This window comes from Coloeus monedula, assembly GCF_965178545.1.
Source record: "Coloeus monedula genome assembly, chromosome: 21".
NCBI lineage: Eukaryota > Metazoa > Chordata > Aves > Passeriformes > Corvidae > Coloeus > Coloeus monedula.
The window spans coordinates 1,643,146-1,663,455 of NC_138801.1; the positions used below are offsets into that span (position 1 = coordinate 1,643,146).

At 44.2% G+C, this 20,310-nt stretch overlaps 2 protein-coding genes across 2 annotated transcripts in view; both read right to left on the bottom strand.

Annotated features, from left to right (window-relative positions):
• RABGAP1 (RAB GTPase activating protein 1) overlaps positions 1-20,310 on the bottom strand; it is a 62,989-nt gene that overhangs the window by 13,222 nt on the left and 29,457 nt on the right. The window contains exons 14-17 of the mRNA XM_082295254.1: positions 3,906-4,019; positions 3,113-3,187; positions 804-929; positions 201-344 (exon numbers count right to left, since the gene is read on the bottom strand). Coding sequence (XP_082151380.1) covers positions 201-344; positions 804-929; positions 3,113-3,187; positions 3,906-4,019 — 459 coding nt within the window. The remainder of the gene's footprint in view (positions 1-200; positions 345-803; positions 930-3,112; positions 3,188-3,905; positions 4,020-20,310) is intronic.
• Positions 17,157-18,292, bottom strand: GPR21 (G protein-coupled receptor 21). The gene has a single exon (XM_082295217.1). It carries the CDS (start codon positions 18,277-18,279, stop codon positions 17,233-17,235), a length of 1,047 nt encoding a protein of 348 aa, XP_082151343.1. The 5' UTR covers positions 18,280-18,292; the 3' UTR covers positions 17,157-17,232.

Sequence of the window (20,310 nt, forward strand, 5' to 3'; positions counted from 1 at the left end):
AATCTTTTCTATAGCTATTGATTCCTAATTTGTTTCTTTAAAATGCTGAGAATCTTTGTCATTGCAGAAATGTAACACTTCTACATAAAAATATCACACGCCTTGCTCTGAGAGAACAGATAGTAACAAGGACATGAACCAAGATAGTGACAAACTGTCAAAAGCTGGAAGCTGCATGAGTCTCCAGTTAGAACACATACCTCACATAGGAGTAAGTCAATAATATGGAAGACCATGTAGAGAGGGAATTTTGCAGTGAACAGGGTCAGGAACCACTGGGAAGCATACATGTGTGCTTCAAGGCTGATGTCCAGAAAGTGGTTATACAGATCAGGAATGTATTCCTAGAGTAAAACACACAGAAGCACTGAGAGTCAATTTGGGCTATTTTGGAACTGTAGCTGAACCCCCAAATTACAGAAGGAAGTTGGGTAGAGTGACCATCAGTGCACGTCCTGCATCCACCAGGCCTGACAGGAACGGGCCTGGGGGCCTCCCCAGGATGCCAAAGGCTTGTCCCGGGGTGGATGCCCAGCAGGACCTGGAGTTTGCCTCAGCAGGACCTGGCAGTGGCTGTGCTGACACCAGAGCCACAGCAGAGCCACTGCAGCTGTCAGGCACATCTGCCCTCCCAGGCCCTGCCAGCAGCACCACACTGCTCCCGAGACCTCTGCTAGAACCCCTGGGATGGTGCTCGCTCTCCACCCTTACTCACAGGTTACAAACACCATTCCCCCACGAGAAACAGCCAGAACTGAACTGCAGGCTCGGGTCCGTTCACCCTCCTCGTGTGAGCCCCCCACCTGCATGAGGCGCTCCAGCTGATAGAACTTGCAGTGCAAATCTTCAAAGTTTTGTTTGAAAAGTTCCCTGAGTCCATAATCAAACATGATTTTGACCAGAACACTGAAAGCTTGCTCCTCAGGCATCTGTGAGACAGGAAAGTGGATTCAGCACCGAGCATTAAAACCTTTCACATCAGCTCAATCTGCCTGTACCTCCCTTCTCCCTCTGACTGAAAGGCTGAATTGCCACTACTTTTTAACCCAGTTTAAATGTAAACAAGAGTACTAACACACAAAATGAGGCTTAGTGTTGCAAATGGCATTTCAGTGCAATAAGCCACCTCTCAATCATTCAACTAAAAATACATCTTCCAGACATCAAGACCAAAGCAGTTTCTCCAATGTCTTTATTCCAAAACTCATCAGAATCTGAATCTTACAGATTTTGGCCGGCCTAACCCTTTGTCACCTATGTAAATAAGGCAGAAGAAGTATTACTAGAGGATGTTAAACAGGATCTTTCCCTTATTCTTAACAATCTATTTACCTTTTTCAATGACATTATTACAATTTGATGTTTATTTATTAGATTACATGAGTAAGAGAGACCAGTAACTGCTAACAGAAGTTCCACATCTCACAACTCAGCACTGGTTTGGGAAATTTCAGTGCCCCTTTCCTGCCAAAAACTGAAGAAACACTGAAAGCTCATCAGTGTTTTGACATTTTTCCCTGCCCTTAAAATTCAGTTTTTATATTTCTGTTGAAAAGTCTGGCTTTAGGTCAATTGCTGGTTCCTATAAAGGACAGAACATCCATCTCAAGTATTCTATTATTAATCTGCAGATGGAGTTTATTAAAACAGAAAACTTTGCTGAAACATTCCAAACTAGTAGTGAAGGACTCGCAGAAACTTAATTTCCTTTTCTGCAAGATTTGTTTTTATTATTTATTTTCCCTAGCAGCCACACTCCAAAGGCTGACTTCAAAGAGAATCAAATAAAAAGAAACTTATTTGAAATTTAGTTTTTTTAAAATGCATACATTATTCCCAGAAGCCACAAGTATTGTTAAAGAGAGAACTCTGGAATAACACATGGCTCAGTCCTGAGAGTGAATCTCTCTAAGGCAAGGGACACATGACAATGAAAAGCTAAAAGAAAGCACATCTGTTTCAGTAAAAGCATTTGGTTTTGTAGCAGGAAGTGTTGCCCTTCTCCATCTGATTCAGTGAGGAAATAAAGAATTAATTGCTCATCTAGGAAATACTTCAGATTACAGTTACAAAGAACTAAAAAGTTGTTATCATTAATCACTTGGCTTTTGTTTCACAAGAATGGAGTTTACAATCTCTTCTGTATACTCCCCTGACTTTACAACAGTATGGAAAATCCTCCCCTGAAGGCCAGACTTCCTTTTCCACCAAAGACTGCAGAGAACTCTTCATGCTCAGCCCTCTGTGGCAGCAACATCGCTGAAAGCAGCTGGGGAAAAGAAACCTCAAAGAACTACTGGGTTCAGGTACTCTGCAGTTCCAACTACCCTTGCAACAGAAACACTGACAAAAAGCAGACGTTACTTTAAAATGGAACAGTCTATAAATACATAAATACAGATTTCTAATGCTCTTGTATTTCCCAAGCATCAGTGAATCTAAGACTTTTGCTCCTGACAACCATAAATCTCTCTCTAGCTTCTGAACACACCAGCAATTAAAGGATATTACACTGATGAGATCACTTATATCAACAGCAATTAAGTTTAAAAAAGCATAATACAGTTTCTTTTAAAAATATGAAGGTATTATTGTATCCTTCCCTAACCTCTCAAACCAAGAAGCACAAGGACCTACAAGACAACAGCCCACAGGCAGCACAGTCTGCACTGAGACCTAATGAACTGACATCCCTTCAATGTCCTAAATACTCTTCTGTGTACACAGGACATGGCAAACACCATCTGTATTCCTGACTGATTCCAACAGAAACATCTTAAAAAAAGCTTAAATCTGACCTTGAAACCCTGTAACAAAAACATTTACAGTGTTGTCTTATACACAAATTCCATGCCTACTACTGCTCGTGAGTACAAGCCTGAATGGAAGGGGTCCTAGAACAGGAACACAGGGGCATGAATGCTGAGTCCTTACAACCACCACAGTAAGTTTTAAACAGTGTACTCTTCCCTGTCTAAAATCACTTTATTACTGACCAACATATAAGTGGATGTGTGCCCTGTGGCCCTATTAGCTCAGAAGTCTGCTCTAGACATGTGCAGCAATACTCATTCTTAAATCTAAAACAACTGAGGGTAAACCCACCACTTACATGTAACAGCAGCACAGCAGCAAGAAAGGACTGGCCTTGGCAGTAGCCAATCTCTTCATCATACACAGAGTAGGCCTAGAAGAAGAATCAAGACTTTACTTGTACCGGTCTCCAGCTACAAACACAAATGAAACAGAACACTGCATTGAACACAGCTCCACACAATTGTCATGGATGGAGTGCAGCCACTGCCATTCAAACAAAGGGAAAACCTGTATGAGAACCAAACTGGGACATACAGAGGCATACAGTGGCTGGTTACAGTGATGCACCAAGGTTGCTGCAGCCTATTAAACCACTTATCTGAGTGCTTTTATCTCTAAACAGGTGCCACAGGGACATTAGGAAGAGGAGTTCAAAAGAAAGTGCTGGAAGCTTAAACCATTCCAGCTGAGACACCTGAATACATGGAGCTGCCCGTTTTTGCTGATTTCTTCCTTTTAATGATCAGCTTCAGTGCATGCCTATGGCTTTATAACCTTGATGGAGGTACACAGTCATCTCCAGTTACATAATCTGTCCTGCTTCATCCGGGCTGACAGGTCAGGAATGATGTGAAGTCTTTGCACCAAACACTTCAGTGCAGAGGAATCCAGAAAGGCTTTAGGTCTCCTGTGTGAATAACAAGAACCAGCCCAACAGCTACAATGGAGACCAGCCTGAGCCTGGTGCCAGTGGCTGTCTCTGTGACAGATAATGGTAACACATCCCCCTTCTTCTCAGCCAACAGTCACACTGCTGATGATGTTGAATACAAGTTACCAAAACCAGCCCAGAAGAATTTAAAGAATACCTTGCATATTTTGTACAGGGAGTCCTGGCCATCTCCCCCAGTATCTTTGAAATAATCATGAGCAGGGAACGTTCGATTGATGTCTCGGGTGATGGCACTGTCTTGTGGAGACTCCTATTAGAAAAAGAAAATAATATGCAAATTAAAACACATCAAAAGAATATAAACTACAACATGCTAGGACTGAGACTTGGGAGATTAGCACTGGGTTCTCTGCACTGTTCTAAATTTAACAAAACCCAGTGTACCCCAGCAGAGCTGGCAGCTGCAGACCACAGCTGGGATAGATTCGGGTACCTCAGCACATCTGGGGAAGTGAGGGAGTGGCAGAAGGAGTACACACAAGCACACACGTTCCAGGCCAGGGCAGGGCAGATGCAGCCATCCCCCAGAAACTCCTGAATGCCAGCACTGCCCAGGCACATTCCTGTTATCCCACAACTGCAGCAGTCATAGTCAGCCGTAAGCAGCAGCTGTCCAAAATGCTGTCCTTGAGGTTCAGCTTGAGGAACCACTCCTCATCCCCTCCTCAGAACTCAACTAGAGAAAGTAGATGAGTATGAGCCCTAGAGAGTGTCACACAGGAGAACATGAGGGAATGCAAGGACTGGTTCTGTATGAGCTGGGATTTCAGCATGAGGAAGATGCAGCTGTGTTCTCTACATCACTCTGACGCCATCAGTTTCAGATGCCTTGGACATTTGGAAAGCTGAACAGTAAGAAAAAGGGGTTTAATCTATCCAAATAATCCATGTTTCTGTTAGGCAAATGGAAAAAGGTTAGAAGTAAAAGATAATAAAAAAAGTACATGATGTAATCAGTGTAAAGAACATTCAATACAGCTTGTAGCTCTTTTTCTTCACAAAACGATTTTGCAAACAACAACAAAATGACCACAGCATGCTTCATTTTCTCTTCTGATTTTAATCCAAGGTTAATGCTCCTCTCTGGGGCTTAACACAGACATTTCATTAGGAAAGCATTATGCTGCTATTAGAATCAAGACCAGATTGTTTTGGAAATTATAACAAAAGTACTGTTCAGCACTCCAAATGATAATAATTAACATGCTAAAGAGGTCTGTCTCATTATAAGGAAATCAGAAACGAACAAAATCCAATGCTCAGTAAATTTCATATAAATATACACCTTTTAAGTCAATTATGTGAATGGCTGGCTGTCAACTTCGGCTGGTTTAGCAAGCAGGGAAAGACAAAGCTCAGAAACAATTCTGAGAACTTTAAACATGTGAATACAAACTTAATGATAACTTTTAGTTCCTTTCAAGTTTGCAAGACTGAATTCCAGTGAAGTACCCCCAAGAGCACAGGTCCTGGCCACTGCCAGCAGCATCTGTGGTACCACACAAATGGGTTTCCTGAGAATCACCTGTGTTCTGCTGCAATGGCAAAATAATCTCAAATCCACTTGCCTTTTAAGCCACTTATTTAACAGCAGAGACCAAAGCATCTGCTTGGAAACTCTTAAGAGAGGATTCTCAAACAAATCACTCATTATGGCTAAAAAGAACTAATTAGTGGCCTCCCTGGCTTTGCGTGACTTGGTCAGCACTTGACTCCAGTGTCTCAGTACAATTCCTCAAGCAATCTAATGTGAGTTCCTGCAGCTGAAACACAGCTTGGGGAGAGAAAAATCAACGGAAATGATAAGGTTTAAAAAATGTTTTTCAAACCATGGCTTTGAAATCTCCCCATTAGTACAAACTGCTGCAATCCAAGCATTGTGTAACCTTTTCTTTACTCCTATTTTTATACCTTGCTGTGAGAATTGGCTCAATGGGAAATTTCTCATGCTTTCAGGGGACTGGAAACTGAAGGAAACCCTTCTGAACCCACACCCTTCACAAACTGGGATTGAAAAATAGAAAGCTAAGAATGACAGGAAGAAAAAGAAAGTAATAAAGAAAACAGAGTGGAAACCAGCCATGAGAACTGAGGCAAGTGTAGTGAAGATTAAAATTCTCATAACAGTTTACTGCTCTGAAGGAAAGCAGGAAAATCTAGATGCTCAGACTCACAATATGCCCTTCCTCCCCCTCTTTCATGCACTTTAAAATATTAGGCAAGTTATATTGAAGCCTTCCTCTCCAGTTGATTTAAACAGAAACTACGTGAGTAATTATGGAAACCAGGAGGCAGTCCAGCTGGGAAAAGCCCATTTATTCTGTCAGGCTGCATATAAAAGCATATTGGCTCCCACCTCCTAAACCTGACACATTTAAAAGACATTTTCCATGTATTTTCATGATCTTCCAGGGAGCATCCTGGGATCTGCAAACCATGTCATGCAGTTACAGCCTTGATCAACATATTCAGACTGAGACTGTGTTACTTTAGAAGCTTTTTCTGTAGCTTAAGGCACAATTAAAGGTATGGAAGAGCTGGAGTTCCCTCCTGCTGGGGCTGATCTACTTGCAGTTTTCAGCAGCTCAGGTTTATTCCTCCTAATCCCCTACATAAACCCAAAAGGATGAAGAAGAAGCAGCAGCAAAGAATTGCTAAAGGACAAGACCTGTGACGAAAAAAAATGAAATAAGAAACCTCCAGAGAACAGAGGAAGCTGCCTGCTGGAAACGGCTCATCACCCAAAGATCAGCTTCTGTCGAACCAGGCTCCTGGAGAAAATCCCCTGGGGGTATAACACAAACCCTGACCTGGACACAGGCTGGCTTCAGAACCACCACAGAAATGGAGAAATGGTGAGGGGACCAAACTTTGGGTTCCTCCTGCCCCAACCTGCAGAATGATTCCAAACTGGAATTTTCCTCACTGGGTGAGTTATCTAACACACCCACCACCAACCCAAACTGTGCCTGACTCTCACTCTTGCCACAATGGATCCATTTCCACATTTCAATTATTCCTTAGGAAGGTCCCACTGACTGCAAGAATTCTGCCACACGGTCAGAGATTACTGTGGGAAGGGTCTGGAGTCTCAATCCATCAGTGGAATTTTCCTTGCTTTGCCCAGGGTGGGATCAGCACGTGGTGTGTTGCTGCAAGGCATGGACAAGCAACCCTGGAGTGCACCAGGGACAGATTCCAGCAGATCCAACAAGCAGAGAGAGCCAAAATTCTCTGCAGCTTTCATGGGCAGCAGCAAGGGTAATATTATACGATGGGGATAAGTTATTTTGAGCAGATCTGTACGTTTTAAGTACATTCAAAAACATTAAATGGTCTTTCGACAGCTATTTTGAGTGTTAGCAGGATCCTGTGCCACCAGGTCTATTTTGCAGGCTGATGGCATTCCCATAATTACTTTTATTAAGCAATATTTACATTCATTTTTACACAGAGTACACTTCCTGCATTTGTCTTTGCCCAAACCACTGGAGAAGGTTTTGGTAAGAGGAATTACACCTGTTACTGAGACCTTAAGGAAGTGACACAAAGCACGCTTTCAGAGTAATGTACTTAACTTCCCACAAGGAATGCTGCCTGCAGAATGTGTTACCTGGAGTCAGCACTTACCAAGGACACTCACAGATAAAGAGTATTTGTGTAAAAAACCTGAATAATTTAGACAAATTTGGACTGGTTAGACACTGCAATTGGATACAATAGTGCATTGATACAGCATAGTTTCAGGCCAAATATGGCAATATAGTGCAATTCTAAAAATAAAAGCGAATCCCTTGTGATATCCAGCCCTTTGGTCCTGTTCGTTTCCTTTTAGGGCTCAAGTTTCCCACAGGAAAATTAAAGCGAGGAGTTTGCCTACAGTGCCCTGCAGCATGTATGGGTAAAGCATAAACACAAACCACGCTGGAAGGCTCTCCTGCTCCTGCACTTACTACAAGACTATTTAGAGCAATCAAGACAAGGGAAAAAGCCCCACCCAGTGCCAGGGAACACACCTTCAGCAGCACAGTTACATAAAAGTCATCCGAGACAAGCCGTGAAAACATGTGACGTATCATTTATTTCTTAAATGTATTTATGATCCATTCAGACCTTTCAAATAAAGTGTACAAGTGCATTTCAGAATAAAAAACTACACTCTTCACACAGCTCTGTAGAACACTACATTTCATCAAGAAACTTGAAGCAAAAACTTCCTATTAAACCACCCATGCATCCTTTGGCTACAATAATATCACTGATCAACAAGTACTGCTAGTCAATTCCGAGTTCCCCTTGAAAGAGAAGGAGCATCCTAAAATATGCCATCCCTTCCAGAGACCTCTCTTTAAAGAGAGATTATTAAATAAATTAGCTAGGCTTTTAGGCAAAACAGTAAGGCTACTTAGTACTGTTGATGCATGATCCATATATTTGGAGAACAGGCAATCCCAGGCTATGTGAAATGCGTCAACAGCCCTTGAAATTTTAGTAGTATCAAGATTACATCAATCCAGAACAAATGGCAGACAAAAATGTAACCAGTGGAAAAATCACTGAAAAATGTGCAGTTTCTCATAGGATGGGAAGTGCTGATAACAGATTCAGAAAAGTGTTTATAAAATCCGCTAAGAACCACATTGACATTCTTAAAATTACATATTGTACAAAGCCCTAAACTCTGTGGCTGTACAACCACTGCGGTGTTAAACTGCTTGTCTGGGGATACATACACACACATATGTAAAATACACAGATATACTTATTTGAAAGCAATCAATTTAACATGGCAGTGACTGTACAGCTGCACAGCACACAAATATATATATGTATGTACATCTACAGCAAAAAGGAAACAAGCCAAGAGATGTATGACACAGCTGGGGCACACACCATCTCAAAAGTGAGTAATACATTTCTTGGAGTTTTAATAGCTCATAGCAAAATTACCTCTTTGAAATAATTATGCAAAGATTTAGAATCAGATATTTACATGCTTCCAATTTATCTAGTTCCATTTAATAATTAAAAATATGCAAGTATTATTTTAAATAAGTAACATCTGTCATTTTTGGCTCAACTGTAGTTTTTCTTATTATTAGTTGTAGTTGAAAAATCAGCTACAGAAATGTCTATTAAAATGATGGGGTGGAAGAACCCCTCTCCCCCGTATTTTAACAACAGTTCTGAGTTGGCACAACACAGGTAATTCTGGAGATCCAACATCAACTCTTCCTCAGCTGCCTTGTGCATGAGAACACCCTTTTCTTGTTTGAGCCAGAGCAGACCCAGCAGAGCCAAGGACCATCGAGGAGCCCACCCTGACAGTCCCCACTGTGTCAGAACTAAACCAGAATTAGAGAGTCTCGAGGGTCAGACTGCCTCTAATTCACCTGTTTGCTTTTCTAATCTGCTTTGGTGGAGGTTTCTTTGCAGTTCTTCCTAGCAGGGGTTCGACGCTCACAGCTCTTTCTCATCTTTCAATACAAAACAATTTCTAGCATTAAAAGGTGCACGAAGTTCTTACAGACACACACATACACATTCTCACCTGTGATTTTATCTACTCTTGGCCTTTTCACTGACATTCAGGAAAAAACTACCAGTTGGAACACTACTTGTGTAAGGAGCTGGATTGTCTCCCAAACAAAACTCCTTATAACGACCTCTGACAATGTCAGATCTCCACAGAACACACCAGAATAACCCCACTGGTGGCTTCTGCTGTATCAGGTACTGTGAAAGGTGTAAGGAGACAGGTGGGACACAAGGAAAAATGAGCATCACAGAGCCATGGAGTGGTTTGGATTGGAATGGACCTTAAAGATCATCCAGTTCCAACCCCTGCCATGGGCAGGGACACCTTCCACTATCCCAAGTTGCTCCAAGCCCCGTCCAACCCGGCCTTGGACACTTCCAGGGACGAGGCAGCCACAGCTTCTCTGGGCAACAGAGAAGTTTTAAAGTAAGATCACTCCACTGTATTTCCTTCAGCAAAGCAACCTAAAAGCACATGCACGCACAGCCTCCCATGCTCGTGGTTTAATTGTAAACAGCATGTGAAAAAAACAATTTTAAAAGGTACGAATACAGTTTTGAAATCCCTGAAGAAAAGACATACCCACGAGTATTAAGAACAGTAAAAAAGCTCACCATTAGCAATTGCAAATGTGTTTCCATCCTGTTGCATTCATTAGAGGAATACAAAATTGAATCTAGTGTTTACATGCTAGAATAACAATAGAAACTAGATTTCAAAGGTTACATATGGAGAGAAATGTATCAGCATAGGAACTTGCAAAAGACTGTGCTGTACAGCATTTCTAAAGACATGAGTCTGTCAAGACAATACAATGACTGTAAATCCTTTCAGACAGTTCAAAAGCATGACTGGAGGTAATGCTGCTTTCTGTTCTCTGAGAGGATTAACTGCATCAGTATTTTTAGCAGATTTTAATGACAATTTAACCTCAAGAAACACCTAACCCCTCAAAAACCGAGGTGATCAGAAACATACAGGTACCTTACAGCCCTCAGGTTTTGTTTCTTTGTACACTAAACATCAATTCATTCGACAGCATCTACAGAAAACGTTTTAAAAAATGTTTTATGAAATACTTTTAATACTCAGTAATGCTAATATTTAAAAATACTTCACAGTGTGGTACTAATGTAACTCCATAAAACGAGCAACTTGAGTTTGCTAAAGCTCAAAGCCTTACGTTATATTAAAATAGTCCAAAGATTCCACACACACACACAGAATCACTAGCACTATAAATATACCTAAGCCACTTTAGTGCAAAGTCTGGTTTTGCTTCCCCTGACAAATCCCTCTATATTCCTGCCAGCATATTAAAATGTCATCCTTTACTAATCTAATTATTGATTTTCAAGGATTCACTTACAGATGAAATCCCAGAAGAACTTTTTTCAATTTACCATAAATGTAATGACTTGGTTTATTAAGCATTTGATTGCTTGATTCACATGGTCTCTGTCACACTGAGAATGACTCGCATATGCACAGCAAGATCTGAGTTCATCTTCATGAGGAGCCACTCAAATTTATTTCACCTTTTAATGAAAGGATCTCCAGTAATGACCATCAGAAAGAAGCCAAAGCTTTGAATTACAAAATTACTATCCTCATCTTACAAATTCATAAATAGAAGTCAGAACAGAAAGTCTGGACTCCCTGCTCTGTTCCGACCCCCCGTGCTGCACCTCAGGCCCCACGCACAGGCAGGTGGAGCATTCCCCGATTGCTCCCTTCCAAACATGGGTGCCTCTCCAAACCCCTACTCTAATCATTATCTAATGCAATGTGCATCCATTCAGCATTTCTAAAAACTTCTCAGCAAATAAAGCTACTGGTTACCAACCCACAAACAGGTCTGTCCCACAGGGACCTGGTGCCTCCTGGGCTCTCCTGGAGCAGAACCTGCACATCCTGTGATCAGCTCAGGGATTGCAACATTCCCCCAAAACAGCTTCAGGACAAAACAAAGATGACTTTAACAAGTTCTGTTTCTCAGCTGAAACAACCACAAAATCACCAGCCTGAGGATCAGTTCTGACTGCACAGATTGCTGAAGGACATCTGAGGCTGTAAAGAAACAACCTGGACCAGGACACAGGAACATCACTTCTGTTAACATTTTCATTAACTGCTAAAGCTCAAGAGATGCAAATGGGTATGGGTGAGACCCACAAACACCTCCATTTGCAGCCACACTGAATTCCTGCAGAGCAGACAAGGACTGTGGCTTGTTTCCCACTCTGCAATAGGAATAAGAACTGACAGATAACAGAACTCAATATTGCGTGGAGAACCACCAGGAAAGCTGCCTATATAAACAAACATTTCACCTGTCTAGAAAACAATGTCACAGGAAAAAAAACTTGAAAAGCTGACCAAACAAAGTATATCCCATCAGATTACCACCCTGTGGCTGGAACACCTAAGACAGATAACCATGACACGGACTGACATTACCTGAACTCAAATGAGGGGCTGATCGTCACCCCAGGTCTGCAGGGAATCCCTTTGGGCTGGGTGTGGGAGACCCCAGGCTCAGAGGAGCTGCCTCCAGGGAGCAGCAAAGCAAAAGCAAGAAGGGTAAACTCCACTTCTTAAAAAAGTGTGTATTGTAAAGAAAAGGACCCCCATTAAATACTCCATTGTTTTGACCGACCTCCAGCGGGTTTCCTCTCTTTGTTTCCATCGGCCACAACTTTCAGTTTCTTTCTCTAAATACAACTGCACCTGGTCCTATGCTTACTAAATTTTAATTATGGAGACCTATCCCCTTCCAAAAATGTAACTTTAGTATTAAATGCCTTTGCTTATGTGCAGGAACATCTTTCAAAGCACTACCTCTGCAATGCACACGCAATAATGGAAATAACAACTGGAAATGAGACATCACCCTAGAAGCCAGGAGAACACACTTCTTTGTAGTGAAAATGGGACATTCTCCCATCCTCCCAGAAGAAGGGCTGTTTGCTTTGATGGTCTGTAAAACCCGACCAGCTGCAGCCTCCCAAGGTCTGGCCTGACCACAGCCCCATACACACAACAGCATTCTCTGTATAAGGAATATTAAAGATAACATTTAGATAAACTTGGATTAAAATCCGAGTTCATCTTGAAAGACACCATGGGAAGGATGGGTCGTATTCTGCAAAGTCATGGAAGGGAAGAAGAAACATTTCTAAACCAAACAATAAAATAAGGGTCAAGTCAGGCAAATGTTTCAGCAGGTGCTTCAAGAACTCAAAACCAAACACGTGCTAAAACAAGAAAAAAAAGCCCTCCAAAACCTCCACTTCCTCTTACTAAATTAAAATTATCTAAAACAGATGAATGAGAAAAATTTTAGAAGGGTCTTTTGTTTGTATAGTCTGAAGGCAGATTCCTATGCTGACATACTGGTTCCTAAGAAATACTTTTTGAAGCACCAATCTGAATTAGAAGTTCTGTCAACTTCAAACCCTGATGTGAAGTAAGATCAGACTGAAATGTTTCAGACTTCCTGACTCATGGAGTTACTGCCTTGATCATCACAGCACTTGGGAACACCACAATAAATAGCAAAAATTCTGCACACTGAATTTGCACACAGAGTGTTTCCATCTCGTATCACATCCGGGCCTTGGAAATCTTTTGTTTCAGAACAGACAAACTGAAATTTAGGATTCTCACACATAAAGTCTTTATATGAGCAGGAGGGAACAATGCCATTGGGTATTCTGTGTCTCTTGCAATTCTCTGTGCCTCAGTACTTTGTACCCCTTTCTTCCTGTCAAAGATTTGTGACAAATATCCAAAACTGCCCCTTGGCACTCTGACACTGAGCCATGTCAGAATTCCAAGTAGTAGAAACATTTCTGAGCGATAAGAAACTTAAAAACAAGTACAAACTCCCCAACAACAAATAAAGACTGTAGAAACTGGTAACATTTAATTAAAAAAAAATTTGACAGTAGATAATAGCAAAACTTTTGTTTCACACAGAAGATTTCTGTTGAGTTTAAAAATACTGTTCCTTGATTGAGATCACAAAAAAAATAGTATTTCACAGATATTTTCCCAGTCTATTTGGAAAATGACGACATAATCGCAACCTAAACTTCCAGTAATCTTAAAAAAAAAAAAAAATCAACAAACACTTCTACATGAAGCAAATTACCACCTTCTGAGAGGTTTTGAGTATAGAAATCCTTCCCGTGGCACTAAAAAGAGCCTCCAAATTGCATCCTACAAATTGAACCTTCCAGCAGCTTAATTTGAAAGTGAGGCAGATAATTCTAATAAAAAAATAAATTTATAGTCTGAGATGAAACGTCAAAATTAGTTCATTTAATCATATCACAACCCCATTTTTATGAAGATGCAATTTGATTTCTGTCCTCTCCTCAGTGTGGCATTTATCTGTGCAATGCTCTCACCACTGATTTCCAAAGCACCCAGACACAGACAGCACCAGGAGAGGATTCATTTCATATGTGCAAGGATGAAAATGATCCAACTGGAAAGTTTGCTGCCTGACCATTCCTAGCAGGGACTGTGATGGGAAGGACTCCTGTGCCTGTGCTGGTTGCATGACAAAAGATGATCAATGCACTGCTGAGAAACAAAGTAATGTTTGTCAAAATTATTTCTCACTGTTGGCACAGTGAACAGAATTCGCTCCCTGCAATTTCACTGAAGACAAGAGACTGAAATGTTATAAATATTTAAAACAGCTAAACACATACTACACATACTACGTCAACATTAAATTAACTTAGAGGGAAAAAACACAATTTAAAATTTTTAAATGTCAATAAATTAACACAGACAAAAAGAGAAATATTTGGCACTAAAACTAAGCTACTGAGGCAACACTAAAAGTGTCTGTACAGTGGATGAAACTTGAACGCATCATTTGGCTGCAAATCCTCTCCATCCTCATCTCTTGCAGACTTCCAGATTCTGATTTTCACCTCTTACAGAACACGTCTGAACTGAGGAAGACTTGGAGATGAGTAAGGCAACTGAAAACAGCCTGGCCACCAGGAATGTTAGAACTGAACCTTCGCTGCAAAGCAGCAACAGCTGCAAGAATGCATCTGCATCTGGATCAGCCACCACGCTCCAAGTGCAATTCCAGGCTCAGGGCTGAAGTAGCAACTGCTTCAGCTCCAGTCAAATCTCTATGCCATGATTTAGACCCCTTACCAGTTTCAAAAACTTTCCAAATTCTCAAAAACTAGCACACAATGCTCCTATTTAAACTGTCTATTTAGCCATAAAAAACACCAAAAGTAACAATCTTTGCTTTCCAGCTTCCACTTAAACCTGAAACTGCCATTTCTAAGGTTTTAGGCTCCAGCAGATTCTTCTCTTCTGTTAAGTTTAATCAAATGCTATTTCAATGATACACTGCATCATTTCAAAGACTTGGAAACGTTAGATAAGGTGAAGAGTCAAAGAAAAGCTACTGGGAGTTTACCTGAGAGGCTGTTCCAAAAATACCACACACACACACTTTGACATGAGGGACTAAAGCCCTTGAATTGTTCCCCAAAGCCCACCTTTGCCATAGTACCCACAGACCGCCTGAGAACAATCAGCCATGATGTGCTGTGAGCTTATTATCCCACTTTTTTACAAATGAGTCACTCCACCCCTGTGCTGCCCCCACGGCTGTCTGTGTCTAACCAAAATTCCGACTGCAAGGGCTCTGCCGAGCAAATCACCCCGGGCGCCTGCGAGGATCCAGCACAAACCCCGGCTCTACGCTCTGCTCTGTGCTACAAAGAGAGCAAGAAACGGTGGCGTGAAGGCAGCAGGGTTTAGACAACCTGTGTTCTTAAAATTTCAGATGAACTGAGGAGGATGTTTATCTTGAGAGGTTTGGACTATGGATGAAATAGCTGGAAGCAGACCAAGATGCCACTTACATGCTTTGCCCCAGGGCCCTCCAAGAGAAGGAGGCAGCAGCAGCAGGAGGCTCTGCCCCATGCTCCCCAGAACAGGTACACACACATCCAGGAGAGGAACTCAAGTGTACCAGCGTGCCATGTCAGGAATGCTTCATCCTGCTACTCTCTCTCTCCTTCCCCATTTCCTCACTGGCAGCCCCACGAGACCATACTAGAGCAAATGTGGATGGGCAGCAAGGCCAGGCTGTAGCAATCGTGGCATGTGATGGGGCAGAGACAAGCTGGTATCCTCCGGGGCAAGGCATAGAGAGGCCAGGGCTCACAGCACAACAGAGAGGAGGGGGGATTTTGCAGGAGGGACAGGGCAGAGTATTAAAAATATGATCTTGATCTAGAAAAACGTAGACTTGAAATCAATTAACAAAAACAGAGCCTTCCCTTTGGCCAAGAGAATTACCCCAATTCTAAAAATATCACATTATTTTTCCCTATCCTTTTTTCATTCCCACTGTGACTAAGAGCACACCAGCTGTACCAGAGGAGCTCAGGGAATTCCCCACTCAGCAACCCAAGGCAGTGACGGGAAGCACAAGGAGGGACATGGAAGGCAGATGGTCGGGGGCAAAACCTGCTCTCAGAACAGGAGAGACAGAGGGACAGCCCCTCACCAGGGACAGGGTGACACTGCAATCCACCACTACAGGAATACTTGGTTCACTTTCATTTCCACAATGGCGTCAGTCAAAAGACAAGGATATTCTTTAGGAAAAACTCAGCAACTTGAGGGCCATTCTGCCTTCTTAACTGCATGACAGTACTCAAAACATTTAATCTAGGCTAGCTTGAACAAGCTCTGGTCAATGAGATTTGGTTTCTCAGATACTGCCTTTGTCTGACCAGTTAGATACGCTTTCACCAACAGGATTTAGCTCCTGCTATATTTGAACCATCTTTAATCCCATGAAGGCTAAAGAAAAATGTCTCTGATTTAGCTCTGTGCACTTATGAATAACTCAAATACTACAGTTAAATTTACAACATAGTTCCCTTAGCTGTTTAGAAGACAATTGTTTTCTTTCCTTTCCCCTTAAGTTCCAGTATGTAAAATATCAGAAGAATTTAGATTAAAAAAAAAAAGGGGGACATGTTATTTTTAAAGTTGTTCTTGAGAAAATTTCCACATAAAAAACCCGTGGCATTTCTCCACTGGTTTGAGAACAATTTTCACATGTTGGCATCATCCTTGAGTGGCTGCCACAACTCTAGTATCATAAAGCAACACGTATTTCTCTTAGCTTATCAAAACACATTTTATTTAACTGCTAAATTTGGTCTGATCCAAGTTTTTCTTCTTACTTCACAACAAACAGGAAAATGCAGATGCCGCACTCTGATCCAAACATGCATCCTACCAGGGGAATGGGGCACGAAAGCCAGATCAGCCCTAACAGTATGACTGCCCAGATCACATCGCTGCACTCATGGCTCATTAACAGAGTTCACACTGAAATGGTCACATTGTTCACTTCTGTTCTACAAGTCCTGTCTAGGTAGCACTGAAAAACAAATTGTTTGGCCCCTTCTGTTCTGACGCTGGAACATTGTATCAATATACTTTGGCATATATTAAAAAAATCCCTGTAATATACCATAGACTGTGACATTTCCACTTCAGATCTATCATTTACATGTGAAGCACGAATTTCCAAAGAACCCAGTAAAGCTGTAAGAAAGACTACATTTTGCCGAAGCTCTCAGACACCCACTCCATTCAGTCACACCAGCTGGAGAGGTAAGTGTCAAGATACAGCTTTATTCTTTAAAATGAATGTGGAGGTGAAACTCCACAGCCTCCTCCACAGCAATCATTTTTTAAAGAGAAACCACAACGATATGTGCTCCTGATTCTTCTGTGTCAGCAGCATTTCTCAGAAACCTTTTTGCAAATCTGGGTATCTTAAAATCATATCTAAGTTACTTTGCAATCTACGCAATTGTCCCTGCACTTTCCAGTCCAGCTGACAGGCGTCCTAGACATGACATCCATTGGAAGATCTTTTGCTCCTAGAGGTAGAGGAGTCCTTAGCTACCCTCTGTCTAGCACATGAGGCACAGATGGCCCCCGAGAGACGCTTCAGCCCCTTCTGAAAGACACTGTTGGAGAGACTGTAAATGACACAGTTGCAGAAACTGTTGCTAATGGCAAGCCAAGTGGTCAAGAAGGATGCGACGCGGTTACTATAGACATTGGAGCTCTCCAGCAGGAAATAGATGATGTAGGGCAACCACAGAATGTAGAAGACACTGGTGATGCGGAAGAGGACCATGGCATAGCGCTTGTCCGGGCAGGGCTGGGCCTCCCCAGCCTCCCCGTCCTGGGAGCTGAAGCGCACCCGCCGCTCGTTGATCTCCTTGGTGTGCTGCTGGCAGATGCGGAAGATGTTGAAGTAGGTGAAGCAGACGATGAAAGCGGCCGGGGCATAGAGCATCACCACAATGAAGAGGGTGAAATAGGGATCGGTGTTCCAGGAACTGGCGCACCACTGGAACACATCCCCATGATATCCAGGCTTTCCCCAGTGAAAGGAGGGTAAGAAGACCAGGCAGGAGTAGACCCAAATGGTCAATATGCAGATTCGCAGCCTCCACGGGGTAACCAGCGTGTTGTAGGTCAGCGGCTTTGTGATGGCAATGTATCTGTCAATGCTGATGCAGGCCAGGGAGGCCATGGAGACGCTCTTCAGCACTGATACCACATAACCAAAGATTTGGCAAACCAAGGACTCACTTAAAACAATAGGATAGTGCAGCAGAGACAAAGAAGGCACCAGACAGCTCACGCCCACCAGGAGGTCAGCATACGCCATAGTCTGGATGAAGTAGCTGGTGGTGTGGTGGTTCAGCAGAGGTGCACAGTGAAAGACAAATATCACAATAATGTTGCCCGAAATAATCAGCACCATGAGGAACACAATAATTACCACTTCCAGGAGGCAAAAATTGATGGTCTCCAAATAGCTAATGGCCAGGAGACAGAAGGGCCGGCCACTCTGGTTGCCAACCAAAGAGGAGTTCATCTTGAGCACTGCAGTGATCTCTCTACTTCATGCTCCTGCCTGCTGCCTGCAGCCACTCCAGGCAGCTGCTGTCATTGCGGCTGGTGCTCTGTGTGCAGCAATGTCAAAACCGGAGCTCCGGTCCCCAGGGCTGCTCCAGATGCTGCTGCTGTGCATTGTCTGCAGCACAATTCCCCTTTAAATCCGGCTCCCCGCCGCTGCCGGTGCACCGGGACCCAGCGGCAGGCATGTCAGCAACTTCCCCGGCACACGGGAGAGGGCTGATACTGATGCCCTCCTGGGTGGGCTGGAGCGCCGAGGAGGAATGAGAGGCTGGGGGAAGAGGGAGAGGAACCTCCACCGAGTCAGGACGAGAGTCCTCCCAAAAGCTGACAGAGAGAAGGGGAAAGTGCTTTACAGAACCGCCTCTCCCCCGCGCTGCCACCTCCGCCGCTCCCCTCCTTCCCCACGCCCTGCTCAGCGCTCCCCGCCGGCCCCGGCTGCAGCCCCGCTCCCTCCCCACGCCCCGCCGGCGGCAGCGGGAGGCGATGCCGCCTCCCCGGAGCCCCGGCAGCCGGGCGGGGGGATGCGCGGCGGGGAGGGCGGGGGTCCAGCCCTTCTCCGCTGGCTCCATTTTGCACGGCGCTTTTGTTCGCCGCCTCTCCCGGCCCCGCCGCCGCCGCCCCGGCCCCGCCGCCGCCCCCTGCCCGGCCGGGGCCAGCCCGGCCCCGCCGCCCCGGCCCTACCTGCGGCGGGGGAACAAAAGCGCGGAGCATCCTCGGGCGGGCGGCGTGTGCTCCGGCCGCGGCGATGCGGAGCCGGGGGCGGGGAGGCGGGAGGAAGGGGAGGGAGGCGGCGGGAGCGCGGGGGAGGGCGCGGCGCAGCGAGGACCCGGCGGGGAGTGGGGCCGCAGCCCCGGCCCCCATCCGCCCGCCCCAGCGCGCAGGGAGCCGGGCAGCGCCGGCCGCAGCCTCGGGAAGGCGGGTCCGCACTCCCGGGGCGCTCGGCGAGGCGGTTCCACGGGCGGCCGGTGGCGGTGGGAGCCTCACCCGGCGCGACCCCGCCGCCCCCGGCAGCACACGCGGGTCCCAGCCCTGCCCGTCCCCGCGCCGCCGGTGCCGCAGGGACACACACCCAGCGCGCAGCCCGCTCCTCCTCCTGCACCCCTGCACGGCGAGCGCCAACCGTCCATCACCGCCCTGAATTCACGCGGTTCGTCGTCACTTAAAGGCTTTTCCATCCCAGCCCTTTTGGGGAAATACCTAGTCGGGAATAAACGTGCCTTTCCTAGGTATTGTGTGTGTTGCTTAGGAGACACCTGAAACCAAGGGCAAAGCTGAGAACGATGTCCCACCATTAATCCAGATGATGCTCCAGGTAGGCAGGCACCTCCCTCCACACATACATATATACACAGAACACAAAGGCATCGCTGTTGTCCCTGACAGTCCCTGGGACATCCGACACCAGAACAGAAAACCCAGCGACATTCCAGCCAGCAAACACGCGAGAGATTCACAGCACAACACTCCAACTTGTATTCACACCCTAAGTTAATACCACCTCACTATTTAACCAGAAAAACCTCTTTGAAGGCGGAGAGGCATAAAAGGTACAGCTCTTGTTTATTGTTTGTCAAGAGCTTCAACTGACAGGCTGGAAAACACGTTCCCATGGTATGTGGGAGCTCATCCTCTGACCCTGACAGTTCCACCGCCAACGCTTAGGACAGGCCCCTTGCTACAGGAATTTGTATTTGAATGGATCAAACCAGTAAAAAACTGGGGTGAAGCTCTTCAGCAATCAAAATCATTTAGTCAGACATGAAAGTGTGCAACTGGCATCCTTACAAGCCTGAGTCCACACACTGAATTCAACCAGTACCAACAAACCCAAGGTTTCCGTTAACCTAAGCTAAACATCGGTCACTCTGCAGAATACCTAACGGGAAATTAATTGAGGCCAAAGGGGTAGATGTCAAAGCAATCAAGATGCAACCCTCAGGTTTTTAGCTAACCGGTAAGTAGAAAAAACATTTCATGATACACTTGT